General features: G+C 35.5%; 2 protein-coding genes across 2 annotated transcripts; one reads left to right on the top strand and one right to left on the bottom strand.

The window, feature by feature from the left end:
- Nucleotides 1-391: 391 nt before the first annotated feature.
- LOC111785134 (nitrate regulatory gene2 protein-like) lies at nucleotides 392-4665 on the bottom strand. Its single transcript, XM_023665598.1, has 5 exons — nucleotides 4466-4665; nucleotides 2038-3295; nucleotides 1740-1954; nucleotides 1373-1596; nucleotides 392-1298 (listed from the first exon to the last, which is right to left on the bottom strand). The coding sequence occupies exons 2-5, from the start codon at nucleotides 3170-3172 to the stop codon at nucleotides 584-586; spliced, it is 2289 nt and encodes a 762-aa protein (XP_023521366.1). The 5' UTR covers nucleotides 3173-3295; nucleotides 4466-4665; the 3' UTR covers nucleotides 392-583.
- A 7060-nt stretch (nucleotides 4666-11725) lies between these two features.
- On the top strand, nucleotides 11726-14210 carry LOC111785128 (pentatricopeptide repeat-containing protein At2g34400-like). The gene is made up of 2 exons (XM_023665594.1): nucleotides 11726-12633; nucleotides 12956-14210. The coding sequence occupies exons 1-2, from the start codon at nucleotides 11726-11728 to the stop codon at nucleotides 13905-13907; spliced, it is 1860 nt and encodes a 619-aa protein (XP_023521362.1). The 3' UTR covers nucleotides 13908-14210.
- Nucleotides 14211-14423: the final 213 nt, after the last annotated feature.

Genomic DNA, 14423 nt, shown 5'->3' with positions numbered 1-14423 from the left:
GGAAATGCAAGTGAGCTATAATATAAAAGCTTATGAAATAATATTTGTGATCTTCATCACTAAGTCATTATTTAGCGATAGCATTTTTGGATCTTTTGAGTTTGATAGCATTTTTGGACTCGATAGCATTTTTGGATCTTTAGAATTGCATCTTTAGAATCTTTAGAGCTTGAATTTGATAGCATTTTTGGATCTTTAGAGCTTGAGTTTGATAGCATTTTGGAAGGTGATGTGACAATGCTATCAAACACAATTTCCTGATGGTTTAAATAACGGATTTGAAAAATGAGTGACTAACATGTTACAAAATTCAAATTTTGACCAATTTCAACTGTCGAAAGCATAATTTTTTTCACCAAAAAATAGTTGATCACCTTCATTTGAACATATCTATACAACTAACTCGATTTTTATTGATATCAACTTTGACAAAGATCAAACTAACTCGCACCCTAAAAAAAATAAGAGAGGGAGTAGCAAAAATTACATGAAGCTAAGTTAGATTTAAACTATGAAGCCAAATAAAGAATACTAAGCTACAAATAAAGCATTTGTAATTACATTCCAATCCTACTTGATGAGCCTATTGTGCCATTTGGCTGCTGTCTCCTTTTGGCATTTTCTTAAGAAGATCACTATATCCATCCGCAGAACTGATAGCAAATTCAGTCAGTGAGCTCATAGCAAATGACAGCCCAGCACACAGCACCCTTATGGCTACTTCCGCCATTTTTTCTCCACTCATCACCTCTTCAACCTTCCCAAACTCTATCATCTCCATGTTCCCGCCTGATTCTTCGAATCTCTTAGACCCGACTCGAACGCGGTGAGGGTCGTCTCTTTGCTGTTGTTGTGCGTGGAGCGATCCCATTCCAGCAGCAAAGAAGTCGAGCCCGTCTAGCACTGCTTTCTCTTGAACATCATCCAAGAACCTCTTCCATTGGATGCAAAGTCCAAATATTGGAAGTGCAGATGCATTCGATCTACGAGGTGAAAATGGAGGCTTCGTAGTGTCGGAGGAATCCGAATTTACACACCGGAGGAGCCATCCAGTTATTGCGTGCACATAGGATCGCTGAGAAGTGATCCATGACTCGAAACAGCTTCGCCAGTTCCTGAGCTCTATCTCGAGATTGGCTGATGCACGCGCTAACCAAGTTGGCTCAATGACCGGAGCTGAAGAGAGCTTTCTACTGTCTGACTTCGACGGTATACCGGCGAGTAGAAGCTTTGCTTCATCTAAAGCTCGCTTCTGTAATTGATGGCATTTTGCCATTACTTTCCACATCCTTGCTAACCTGTGTAATCATAAGAAGTATGGTCGTTGATTATCTCAATATAACTATAGAGATGTCCAACAATGGAGACTTACCCTTGAACCAATTCTAGAAGTTGAGGCTGCAACTCTTCATCTCTTAAAGTTTCGATTCTTTTCGCCACAGCTTCAACTGAGTGAATCGAAACCTTTATCTGAGTATGGAGACCTCTCATGGCAGATCTTGTTTTTTCCACTGAAGATGGATCGTCGCCTTTTACATCTTGGTTCCTGAGTTGATTACATTTCTTCTCGTACGCGATTCGAATCTTTTCTCCAGACTGTTTAATAAGAAGGAAACTATAAAGATCAACTCGTGTCGAAGCCAAACAATCGTCAGCGTATCATGATGGAAGAACAGAAACATCCACGGGATTCAATGAAAGTAGAAATTAGAAGTCAGGAGAGGATTTGAGCTACACACCCTCACTTCCTGGTAGAGCTTTTTCTCCCAAGCATATAATCGATCCAATGTCGATTGATGACTGTGTGAAAATGAGCTGGATTCTTCCGATACGTTGCCATTGCTCTCGTAAGCACTTTCGTCCTTAGTTGCTGAAGAGCTGATTAGAAATCTCGATGAGGAAGAACGAGATGAAGTCGAGCGGAATAGAGCTACTGGGTTCAACATTTTCATTGCTGCAAGGAGAAATAAGACTTCATGAATTGGATTATGGTCAAATGACTTGAGGGAATTAGATTGAAGTGTTTATGTATCCAACCTGAAGGTTCATTTGAAGTGGCCATATATGGAGCTTTTCTAGCCTCTAAAAGTGCTGAGACCTCATTTGCTGAATTGCAAACTGCTATAAACTGAGCTTCCAGTTCTTTGATTACCTCTGCCATGCTCGTCGGTTTTCGGTTCACATAAACAGTAAAACCCGGTGTTTCTTCCTTGGATTCGGGATCGGCTACCCCCGATTCTTGGCTTGTACTTGCAATAGGTCCAGCATTCTGGAGCCTTGATACATCAATCTTCCCTTCCGGTTCAAGATCCATCTCACTTCCATTGTTTGTTTCCTCCTCGTCCTCATCCTCGTCCTCATCGTCATCCTCGTCTTCTTCGTCCTCATCCACGTCCTCAACAACAACTTCCTCTCTACAACAACTTTGGCTCCCTCGTGTTCTTTCTTCAGTGACGTTTACTCTATTGCTATTGTCTTCCTGCTCGGTTTCATCTTCTTCCAGTTCAGGAATCCCTTCTTCTTCTCTAACTTGTCTTAGCCCTCGTATCTCATCGTCGATTGCCATATGATTGAGACCAATGTTCGAGGGGTAGCCATAGTTATCCAAAGACGAAAACGGGTTCCAGAAAAAGTCCCATTGCGAATGTTCGGGTGATGGGGGAGGGATATTTGGTCTGTTGTTAGGAGAATAAGAGAAGAATGAGGAATTCATTGGTGAGGATTGCATTGGGAAGAAGCCATCAAATCCATACTGATTCATTGGTGAATAAGATTGAACTCTCACAGTTTCAGGTGATTGAGGTCTCTCTTCTACAGAAACTGCCCCATTCCCTCCTGATCTAAGGTAATTTACTCTCACCACTCTATTCGGTTTAGATTCGATAGGAAGCGTCGAGAACGAATTCGGCGTTATGGATATAAAACCAGGACTTGTTTTCTTTACAGATGTGTAAGGAGGTGTAATGAATGAATCTAACAACTGCTCACGAGGCTCGTATCCATCGACATACTCACGAAGAGCGGCAGATACTCGTTTCAATGACTGAATGTAGGCTAGATGTCCACAAGCAAATAATCTCCTCTGCTCAACAGCTTGTTTGATAAAACTCTTCCGATCTTTACAAAGTTTAACTGCCTCTTCATCTTCCAGCTTTGACATGGAACATCCCATATCTCAATTTCTACCCTTTCTTCAAACTTTTCGTACACTACGAATTCGTCAAGCTCGAATCGAAACCAAAATCACAAGGATATTGCTGTGTGTTTCTTGCCAGATTCATAAGGTTTCTCTGGGCTGTTCAGGCAAAAGCAATGCCAAATTCACACACAGAACAAGAACCAGGAAGAACAACAGGGAATCAAGATCCTATTTCAAATCAAAACCAACAGAGATGGAGGATTCTACAACATATTTGAGTATACAGAGAGGAGGGTTTAGAGGATTAATGCTTTTCTTGATTTAGAAGTTAAAGAACACAAAAAAAGAACAAAAGATTCCATTGAAGAGTTGTCAAAGATTTCAGCTGAAACAACAGGAACCTCTAATCCTTAACTTGCCAGTTCGAAATTCAAAAGGAAACTGATGAGATATATTATATTATGAACCAAAAAACAAAAGGATAGCAATATAAAATTACAAAATAATGAAAAGAAAGTCAAAAACAGGCAGAATGAAGAATGATGACTGTCATATTTCGAGCTTAGCAAAACACAAGAAAAGAAGATAAAGGGCTCAAAGTAAAGGACCCATTTGCAGACTTCACATGGAGAAACCGATCAAATATCAAATTACAAATAAACCCCTCTCTGTTTCTCTCTCTCTCTCTCTCTCTCTCTCTACAAAGTGGTCTGAGGCATTCATTGAGAAGGAGAAGAGAGCGAGAGAGTGAACAAAAATTTATAGTTTCACAAGAAATATAGAAACCATGTTGTTCCTATTTCCTCAAGAAAACAATAGCAACCCAGAAGAGGAAATGTAGAGAAAAAGCACATAATCCTTCCAAAATTGTGATCCCCACAGAAAACATAGCAATCCAGAACAGGAAAAAACACTTAATCCCTGAAAATTTACAGTTCAACAACAAATATTTCAGCAATGTTAAAGCAACCTAGAAGGAAATGTTGAGATAAAATCACATGATCCCTGAAAGATTACAGTTCATCAAGCAACACAGAAGAAATATCGTTATCCCCACGGAAAACTATGACAACCCAGAGGAACAAATGATGAGAAAAAGCACAAAATCCCTAAGAATTCATAGTTCAAGAACAAATACTGGAGCAATGTTATGATTTCAACAGAAAACAATAGCAACCCAGAAGAACAAATGATGATAAAAGGCACAAAATCCCTAAGAATTCATAGTTCAACAACAAATACTTCATCGATCTTAATATATTCACAGAAAACAATGGAAACCCAGAAGAAGAATTAGAGAAAAAAAACACAAAATCATTGAAGTACCTGGTGGGATGAATGAATCACGGCCGGCGGGAAGTAACAGAGAATAGTGTAAGAATGCTTGATCACACACTGCCACTGACAGAGACGATCATGAAGGTAAAGAGAGAAATGGGGGTTTTAGAAGAAAATCAACGGTCAAAAAACCCAGAATGGAGAAGAAGAAAATCACGGAAGAACACAAACAAAACGATTCATTCACGTCGAACTAGCTCATTAAACAAAACTCAGGTAGAAGAGAGAAATAAAGGAGAGAATATGAGCCCTCCAATACTACCCTTCTTTCTCCCTTTTATTTCAATAATGCCATTCCCACGTGGCATTAAATTGGTTATTAAATTTTTAAGTCCATTTTAAAATATTTAGACCAAAATATATTATTCTAATAATACTAATTTAATATAATTTCAATCTACATAATTTTTTTTAATAACTTAATACTTCAGTTTATATCAATTTTATAATTTTATTTTCATAATTTTTTTTAGTATTAAATATTATTTTTCGATTTTAAATTGAAATACTTGAATTTATTTTGAAAAAAGAAAATTATGTAGTTGATAGTGCTTTTGAAATTAGATAAATAAAATAATTTTATTTTTACATTAATGGGAATTTTGATTTAAATCTCTTTTATTTCTCCAAAATTTTCCAAATTATTTAATTTTGGAATTATGTTAAAAAAAAAAAAAAAAAGAATGTCAAAAGCTCAGTCTTTTTCTTATAATTTTTTTTTAATAAAAATATATTATTGAGTGAGTGGAAATGCAAATTCTCAATTTTAATTTGAAATTGGAAAAGGAATATGCTCATCATAACCGAAAGTGGGGAAAAAAAAAACAAGAGATTTTTGTTTTTATGACGTCATTCTTTATCTTAGTGAATATATTCCAAATTCCAATCCTTGTTTAATAAAAATTTAAATAATTTTATATTCAAGAGGTATATGAATGAATCGAGACTACACGAGAGTGATAATAAAAATAGGATAATTAAGAAAGACTTTAAAGAATTGTGAGTCGTTATTTATACCAATAAGATGCGTATTCTTTGGTGGTTCAAACAATGGAACAATTCGCGAAAAACTCGGATTGGTTTGTGACTCAATTAATATAGACTTATTTCCTGTTGGGTTGTGATCGTAAATATATTTTAGATTATACAGTGAATTGAAATTCTTTTAGTCAATTTACGAATATTTTGTAAGTTATCATTCATTTTTAGTTTATTTCAAGTTGAATGATGGGAAAATAGAAAATTATTCTCTTTAATATTCTTATCTTTGTGCATATTTGTCTCTAAGTTCAAATTAATTTCAATAGCATCGAGATTTGATTGATAGTATGCTCGATCTCATTGATATATATTATATTAGGTTGGATAGGGTTTCAATTCTACTTGGGAGGCTGCATTGTAGTCGTACTTTTCGTAGTTATTGTGTGTAGGCTACTATAGAGTATCGTTGTCACACATTGCTTAGCCTAGTGGTTGCCATTGCCAGTAACACGTGCAAGCGAGAGAAAGGTGAATTTAACGTCACTAGAGGAACGTATGTTGAATGCAAGATGTTATGGAACTCTTGGATTTTGATCTAAAAACTTTGTTAAGAGATCTCTAGATCTAAATTATTAGAGAACTACTAAAACGATAAGAAATTAACTAAAGGAATTTTTTTTGGAAAAGATTACCTTGATGATCAAGATTAAAGAGAACTCGTCTGATAAAGACAAGTTGAGTGTTATTGACCTACACACTCCTCGATGAGAGTATCTAAATATATTTTATATAAGGGTTGATCTTATTTTTAGAATTTGGTTCCGCATAATATTTTCTCTTATTTTTAGGATTTAGTTTGTAATTTGTATTCTACCATTTCTTCAACTCCTAAACTTCCACTCCAAACTCCGGTTGCCATTCTTGAACTCCTAACCTTCCGTTGAAACTTTTGAACTCCCGAACTCCCCTTGCAATTTCCCAACCTTCCGTTGAAATTTTTGAACTCTCGAACTCCCATTGCAATTCTTGAACTCCAAACTACCGTTGCTATTCTTTAACTCCCGAACTCCTGTTGCCATTCCCATTGCCATTCTTGAACTCCCGACCTCCCTTTGCAATTCTTGAACTCCAAACTCCTGTTGCCATTCTTGAACTCCGAAACTCCTGTGAACTCCAAACTCCCATTGCCATTCTTGAACTCCCGTTGCAATTTTTGAACTCACGAACTCCCGTTGCATTCTTGAACTCCCGACCTTTCATTGCCGTTCTTGAAATCCCGAACTCCCGTTGCCATTCTTGAACTTATGAAATCTCGTTATCATTCTTGAACTCCAAACTCCTGTTGCCATTCTTAAACTCCCGAACTCCCGTTGCCATTCTTGAACTCTCGAACTCTCTATTCCATTCTTGAACTCCCAACCTTTCGTTGCCATTCTTGAACTCCAAAATCCTATTACCATTCTTGAACTTCAAACTCCCGTCGCCATTTTTTAACTCTCGAACTCCCGTTGTCATTTTTGAACTCCCGAACTCTCGTTGCCATTCTTGAACTTCCGACCTTCCGTTGCAAGTCTTAAACGCCTGAACTTCCGTTTCCATTCTTAAACTCCTGACCTCCCGTTGCCATTCTTGAACTCCCGTTGCAAGTCTTGAACTCCTGAACTTCCGTTCCCATTCTTGAACTCCTGAACTCTCGTTGCCATTCTTGAACTCCCGGCCTCCCATTGCCATTCTTGAACTCTCGACCTCCTGTTGCCATTCATGAACTCCCAGCCTCCCGTTGCCATTCTTGAACTCTCGAACTCTCGTTGTCATGCTCAAGTTTGTTATTACAAGTAGAAGGCTCTTTGAAATTTGTGAAAGAATACTTGTAGTGCATCTGTTGAACAAGGCTCCTTGAAAGTCTTTCGACAATTATTTATGACAACAGAGGAAAGGAGGGGTACATGAATAAACCAAGACCACATCCTAGTGAAAACGATCCTTAAGATAGAATGACTAAGAAATACTTGAACGTCACTACCTATAACTACAAAAAACACCTTCCTGTTTTATGGCTCAATAATAGGAACTTCATAAGTAAACGTGTTTTCGTGAAGCAATTCGATGTTAGTTGATCTCTTGAAAATTTTCCTAGGATGCATATGAGTGAGGATAAAACATTTGAACTCCGGAATTCTCATTACCCCTGTTGAAAGCTTGAACTCCCATTGCCATTCTTAAATTTCTAAATTTCCATTGAACCCCGAACTCCTATCGCCATTCTTGAACTCTCATTACCATTAACGATGTCTGGCTGGCGTTGGTTCTCCATAGCTAGGGCACTCAACATCGTAGTTTGAGTAGCATTCTTTGCGGGGGATCAAGTTACACGTTGCGTCCTGTTGAGGCTACTTGAATGACTCTAGCATGCAAATCTAAACACAAGAAATGTATAGGAACAAACTTATGGCTTCATAATATGCAACTTTCATTATAATATCCAAAATCTTCCCGCTAGAGCAACTATATGAATGAGTTTTTGTAGCCTTGAAAATAGACTTAAGGTAACTCATGATCAATTGAAGGATTGTAACTTACATGCTCATCAATACCATAATTATCACTAACAAAATCTTTAAAATAAGATTCTAAAATTGATAATACAATCTTTTCATCCACAGTGAAGTTTTTGTTGCATGATTAAGACACCTGATTTCATATCACAAGAGGCACTAGGATTTTACATATGGTTTACACGCATTGTGTTGAAGGTTGGATTGGTTTAGTTAGGCTGACATGACTTAGTTCGATCTAGTTCAACAAGATCGATTTGGTTCAACAAATTTAGTTTGGTTTTTAAGGTCAATATATATAAGTTTCCTTTGTTTTAAGCTAGAATTTTCTTCGTTAAGACTAACTTAGGGCATTCGGTTAGAAATTGACAAATAAAAAATGCAATAGAAAGTTACTACCTATACCAAAAAAAAAAAACCTTCCTTTTTTAAGACTCAATCATAGTAACTTTGTAGCTAAATGTGTTTTGCCTTGAGTAATTCTGTATTGGGTGACCTCTTGATTTTTTTTTAAGATACATGTGAATTAGGACAGACTCGTGTTAGTATATCAGAATTGTCTTCATTTTTAAGAAGCGAAAAGTTGGTAATGTGACAATGTCGCAGAGGAATATCGGGGGTTATCAGGTGCAAAATCTGAATTCCGAATCCTAGGTATAGGTCATTACATTATTAATTTCGAAGAGACCCACCATTTTACTTCTTAAAGAGGGTCCAACATAGCGGAAGATCACGACTTTTGTGAGTGTTCGACAAAATATGGTACGGTATGCCATCAACCGAGACATGGGCGTGATTGAGTTAACATAATGTAGCAAATAATTCAATAATTAATGTTCATGCTATTTCCACTTCCAACAATTATATATATAGATAGATAGGTAATATATTTTAAGAATAAAATAGTAATATTTTTAATTTTGTGTGACATTATTGCTGACGACATAACAAATCAGCTAAGATTATGTACGATGTCTGAGGGAACGGGGGTGGTGCCAGTTACAGTCGGAAGTGATCCTGAGCCGTCAGATCAGTTCAAATGGTGATGGGCACTGCGATTGGCCAGGTCAAACAACACCCATCTGTCCGATTCTAATCAGGACACGTGTACGGCGAGAGATCCAAGGGGAATAATTATTATTAAGAAGAATTATAAAAAAGAAAAAAGCAAAATAAAGTGAAGACAGAAAAAGTAAAAAGAAATAAAATCCGGTCCCACACAAAAAGAGGAGCCCTCATCCTTATCGATTTTCGTAAATAGAAAAATGCCCCTATTTCATTCTTAAATATCGAATATGCCCCTCTGGAAAATTTATAATAATTTTTTTTAATTTATAATTTCCATGTAAATGAGAATTTTAAAATATAATAACATTTTCCTTACAAATTAGTTCTTATTATTTTATCAATAATTAATTTAATTTTTAATCCTATTATCTAACTTTTTTTGAATAACTATTCCATAAAATAAATTATTTTTCCCAAAATAAATAGAAATTTATCATTATAATTGCTTTAAACCGTTTATATCAAATGTATATGATTTTTGTGTACAATTTGTTTGGTCAAAGGTGCTACACTTTGGTCAAAGCTATGATAATCAATTTATTTTCGGTTTTTTTTAATTAAAAATTTGAATTTACGGTTTTGTCCTTTCATGCTAATTATAATTTGGAAGGGCTTTTTATGGATCTTTAATTAAATCCTTTTGTTTTCCTTTTCTTTTCATACCATTATAAAACTATTATTTATATTCTATATTTACGGTCAAACCACAATTTTGTATAAATATTAATAGTTTATTATCCTCTTTTTATTTATTTATTTATTTTTAACTCTATCCGGATTCAGACTCATGTATTGATCTATGATACATATATTTATGCAATTGAGTTAGAGATATTCGGGGCAGGGACGAGGAAGCCTTTCTATCCTCCGCCCAGACTCTTATTTTAGTTTGCATTCGAGCAAAATAAAAAAAAATAAAAAAATTCATTTATTTTTTTAAAGGATCGAGACCAAAAATTTTTGTAATGAATAATTTTTATTTTTAATATAATTTATATTTGAAAAATATAAAATATCATAAAAATTTCAATAATATTTCAATTTTATCGACAAAAAAAAAATATTTATACCTTAGTTTTAATATAATATAGATATATTTATATTAATATGTAAAAAGTGAGTGCAATAAAGTGAAATTTAGGTGAGGTTAGAAGCGGGGACAATAGGAACAAAGAATATAATCCATGTCTTCGGCCCCGTTTAGTTCACGGACCATTCCCAATTTTATATTTAAACAGAGATTTTTCACCCTATTCAAAATGAATTTTCGTAGTTTAATTGATATATGTAAATTGAGGTATGCACGTTGGTTATTTATATTTATATTAAAATTTGATTATCTATTTAAAATGTTTAGAACATTTGCATTATTAAAAAATATTACGATATATGATTACTAAGAAATAAAATATAGTCATGATTGACGTTTGATAGTAGGGTCTAATTAATTTATACCATTTTTATTTTTAAAAAATAACTTTTGAAAATAATAGATTTGGAACAAGTTGGTCACCAAACTCCCACCTCTCCCTCGCTTTATGAATTGAATTTTTTAAAAATTAATTTCTTTGTGTTAATTGAATAAAATTTAAAATAAAATAGGAAGACGTCCAAAAATTATCGTCATCATTAATTATTTAAATCTTAAATATTTTTAATTGCTAAATCTTGCCGCTCAAGTTAGCAAAATCCTATTTTTTTTCATTTAAAAAAAAAATACTTTTTACCATAGAAATTTTGGGGTGAAATTATTAAAAAAAAAAAAATTGTAGATCAACCAATGCAATATGATATTATATACCCTTTAATCTCTGACGTTTGTAAAATGATTCTATATAATATAACAAAGATTTAACGGTCAATTTAATGACTTATAGTGCTCATTATATGAAGTGACAATTTCATTAATTTTTTAGTTCAGTAAAGTTCATGCAGCAAATTTCGATTATAGATGAATATTTGTCTTGATCGAAGATGTTTTAGAGATAATTAGCAATTAAAAGCGACATATATATTATTCAAATTAAATATTTGAAAATGCGAAATCAATCTTATAATTCAATGTTAACTTTTCCACGCATATTTATCTTATCCTATATATATAATAAGACAAACGACATTAATGTTTGGTAATATTCACATATTTTATTCTTAGGATATTACAGTGATGTCACACTGTCAAATACTACTGTTGAGCTCGAAATTTGTTTGCTAGCATTAGTAAACTATTTATTTATTTTCACTTTATTTTAAGGATTTTGTGGCGAGAAATATCGTTGGATTGAGAATTTTTTTAAAAATAAAAAGTGTATAAGATCATTATTATATGTATTTTATATTAAAATTTGTCATGAACGGGAATATTTATATGCTTGCAATCACGAATGAAAAACGGATTAATCATCTCGTAACATTGAAAAATAAAAAATATCATCATCATTATATCACCTTTTCAATAGACACCGTTATCTAACCTGAGACAGACTCTTGTGTTTGATGAATATTTAAAAATATTTGTGAAAGTTGGGCCTTAAAAGATCGCAACAGGCCCATTGGGCCTCAAATAAGGAAGGCCCAAATTTTCAAGAGTCAATTTCTGTTATATAATTCCAATTTCCTCCTCTCGTTTTAAAGCTCAAAAGGAATGCTGAGAATAAAATCTTCTCCACATCTCATTTCCCGCTATCTCAACTTCGACAAAACACATTCAAAACCAAATCCCAATCGTCAAGCTCTTTCCGAAAAGCTTGTCACTTTCTTGCAACAATGTGTAAGCATCAAACAATTGAAGCAAATCCACAACCAGATGCTCACGAACTCAATTCACAAACCCAATTCGTTTCTCTACAAGGTTGTCGACCTCAAAGATTTCGCTTATGCGTCGGATTTCTTCTCCAAGATTCTCGAGCCCACCGAGTACACTTTCAATGTCATGATTCGTGGTCTCTCGACGACTTGGAATAAGTCTTCTCTTGCCCTTGAATTCTATTCTCGAATGAAATTTCTGGGTTTGAAACCCAATAAGCTCACGTACCCATTTCTGTTTATTGCGTGTTCGAATCTTTTGGCTGTTGAAAATGGACGGGTGGGTCATTCTTCTGTGATTAAGCGTGGGTTGGATGAGGATGGTCATGTGAGTCATTCTTTGATTACGATGTATGCGAGGTGTGGGGAAGTGGGTGATGCACGGAAGGTGTTTGATGAAATTCCTGAGAAGGATTTGGTTTCGTGGAACTCTATGATTTCGGGTTACTCGAAGATGAGGCATGCTGTTGAGGCCGTGGGTCTGTTTAGAGATATGATGCAAGCTGGGTTTGATCCCAATGAGATGACTTTAGTTAGTGTTTTGGGGGCTTGTGGAGAGCTGGGGGATTTGAAACTTGGCACTTGGGTGGAGGAGTTTGTGGTGGATAATCGGATGGTGTTGAATTCTTATATGGGTTCTGCATTGATCCATATGTATGGGAAATGTGGCGATTTAGTGTCAGCAAGGAGGATTTTTGACTCTATGAAGAAGAAAGATAAAGTTACCTGGAATGCCATGATTACTGGGCAAGTGAATCAATCACCCACCTTCGCTTTGAATCTATACTTTATGTTATACTCTCTCTAGTATAAAAGGTTTCAATTTAGGCTCTTATATTAAAAAACTTTCAACAAAACCATTTTTGTTAGTGATGTTAGATATGGCTCATGATTAACTTATGTAGTATGATACTAAGTGAATTTGCACAAGAACTTGGAGGAGGAATTCACCCACTCGGCTCAGATATTAGTGACTAAGTCATGTACTTAGTTTAGATAATAATGTCCTTCTCTGTTCTTAAGTTTATGGAATCTTACATTTTTCTTTTCCTCCAATCAACCAATGCAGATATGCGCAGAATGGGATGTCAGAGGAAGCTATTAAATTGTTCCAGGACATGAGAATAAGCAGCACAGCTCCAGATCAAATCACATTGGTAGGAACGCTTTCTGCCTGTGCCTCCATTGGAGCCCTTGACTTGGGGAAGCAAGTCGAGATCTATGCATCGGAAAGAGGCTTGCAAGACAACATTTATGTTTCTACTGCATTAGTTGACATGTACGCAAAATGTGGAAGCTTGGACAATGCATTTAGAGTTTTCGATATCATGCCTCGAAAAAATGAGGTCTCCTGGAATGCTATGATATCTGCTCTTGCTTTCCATGGTCAAGCTCAAAAAGCCTTGGCATTGTTCAAATCCATGATCAATGAAGGTGGAGATGCTTCCCCCAATGACATCACATTTGTAGGAGTACTTTCTGCTTGTGTGCATGCAGGATTAGTTGACGAAGGACGTCGGTTCTTTCACATGATGAGTTCATCATTTGGATTGGTACCGAAAATTGAGCATTACTCGTGTATGGTCGACCTTTTGTCACGAGCAGGACATTTGGAAGAAGCTTGGGACTTTGTCAAGAAGATGCCCGAAAAACCAGATGAAGTTATTCTCGGAGCATTGCTTGGTGCTTGTCAGAAGCGCAAGAATGTCGAGATTAGCGAGCGTGTAATGGAGCTACTCCTTGAATTGGAGCCTTCAAATTCTGGAAATTACGTAATATCGTCGAGATTATATGCAAATTTGAGAAGATGGGACGACTCAGCTAGGATGAGAATGTTAATGAAACAAAAGGGTGTTTCTAAGACTCCTGGTTGCAGCTGGATTGATATCAATTCACAACTTCATGAGTTTCATGCTGGTGATGTTCTGCATCAAGAGTGGATTGAAATCCAACAAATCCTAGACCTGTTGATTGATGATCTGAGGAGGGAAGGTTATATTCCTAATACCACTCTTCTTTAGCTAGACAACTTTCATTCATGCTCATTGTTTTGTTCTGTAAGATGAAGTTCAAACACAAATTTTACATCAAGACATCGACATTTGCGACCTAGAGCTGCTCGGGCATCATATTTATACCTGTCGAAGCCAAAAGAATTTGGTTCGAGGCCGAAAAATTCTGTAAGATGCTCCACAAATCTTCGTTCTGCTGATGCTCGATATCCTTATGCACCTATATGCATGCAGTTGTAACTTATATCATACATACTCGTTGAGGATGTTGGACTAACATGAATGCATAATGAGCCGTTTCTTTATATGTAACCGCTCAAATCCGCCGCGAGTAGATATTGTTTTTTTTTTTTGGGCTTTACCTCAAGATTTTTAAAACACGCTGCTGGAAAGAGGTTTCCACACCCTAATAAAGAATGCTTTGTTCTCCTTCTCAACTGATGTGAGATCTCACAATCTAATCTACCTCCCTCTGGTTCCCAGCGTTCTTGTTGGCACTTGTTCCTTTCTCCAATCGATGTGAGA

The sequence above is a fragment of the Cucurbita pepo genome, unplaced genomic scaffold (genome assembly GCF_002806865.2).
Source record: "Cucurbita pepo subsp. pepo cultivar mu-cu-16 unplaced genomic scaffold, ASM280686v2 Cp4.1_scaffold000378, whole genome shotgun sequence".
NCBI classification, from domain to species: domain Eukaryota; kingdom Viridiplantae; phylum Streptophyta; class Magnoliopsida; order Cucurbitales; family Cucurbitaceae; genus Cucurbita; species Cucurbita pepo.
This window is presented reverse-complemented; position numbering and strand designations above follow the sequence as displayed.

Coding starts and splice junctions, on each gene's coding strand:
- LOC111785134 (XM_023665598.1), bottom strand. CDS start 3,172: ATGGGATGTTCCATGTCAAAGCTGGAAGATGAAGAGGCAGTTAAACTT. Junction 1,597..1,739: donor AGCTCTACCAGGAAGTGAGG/GTGTGTAGCTCA, acceptor CTTATTAAACAG/TCTGGAGAAAAGATTCGAAT. Junction 1,299..1,372: donor CTTCTAGAATTGGTTCAAGG/GTAAGTCTCCAT, acceptor ATGATTACACAG/GTTAGCAAGGATGTGGAAAG.
- LOC111785128 (XM_023665594.1), top strand. CDS start 11,726: ATGCTGAGAATAAAATCTTCTCCACATCTCATTTCCCGCTATCTCAAC. Junction 12,634..12,955: donor TGGAATGCCATGATTACTGG/GCAAGTGAATCA, acceptor CAACCAATGCAG/ATATGCGCAGAATGGGATGT.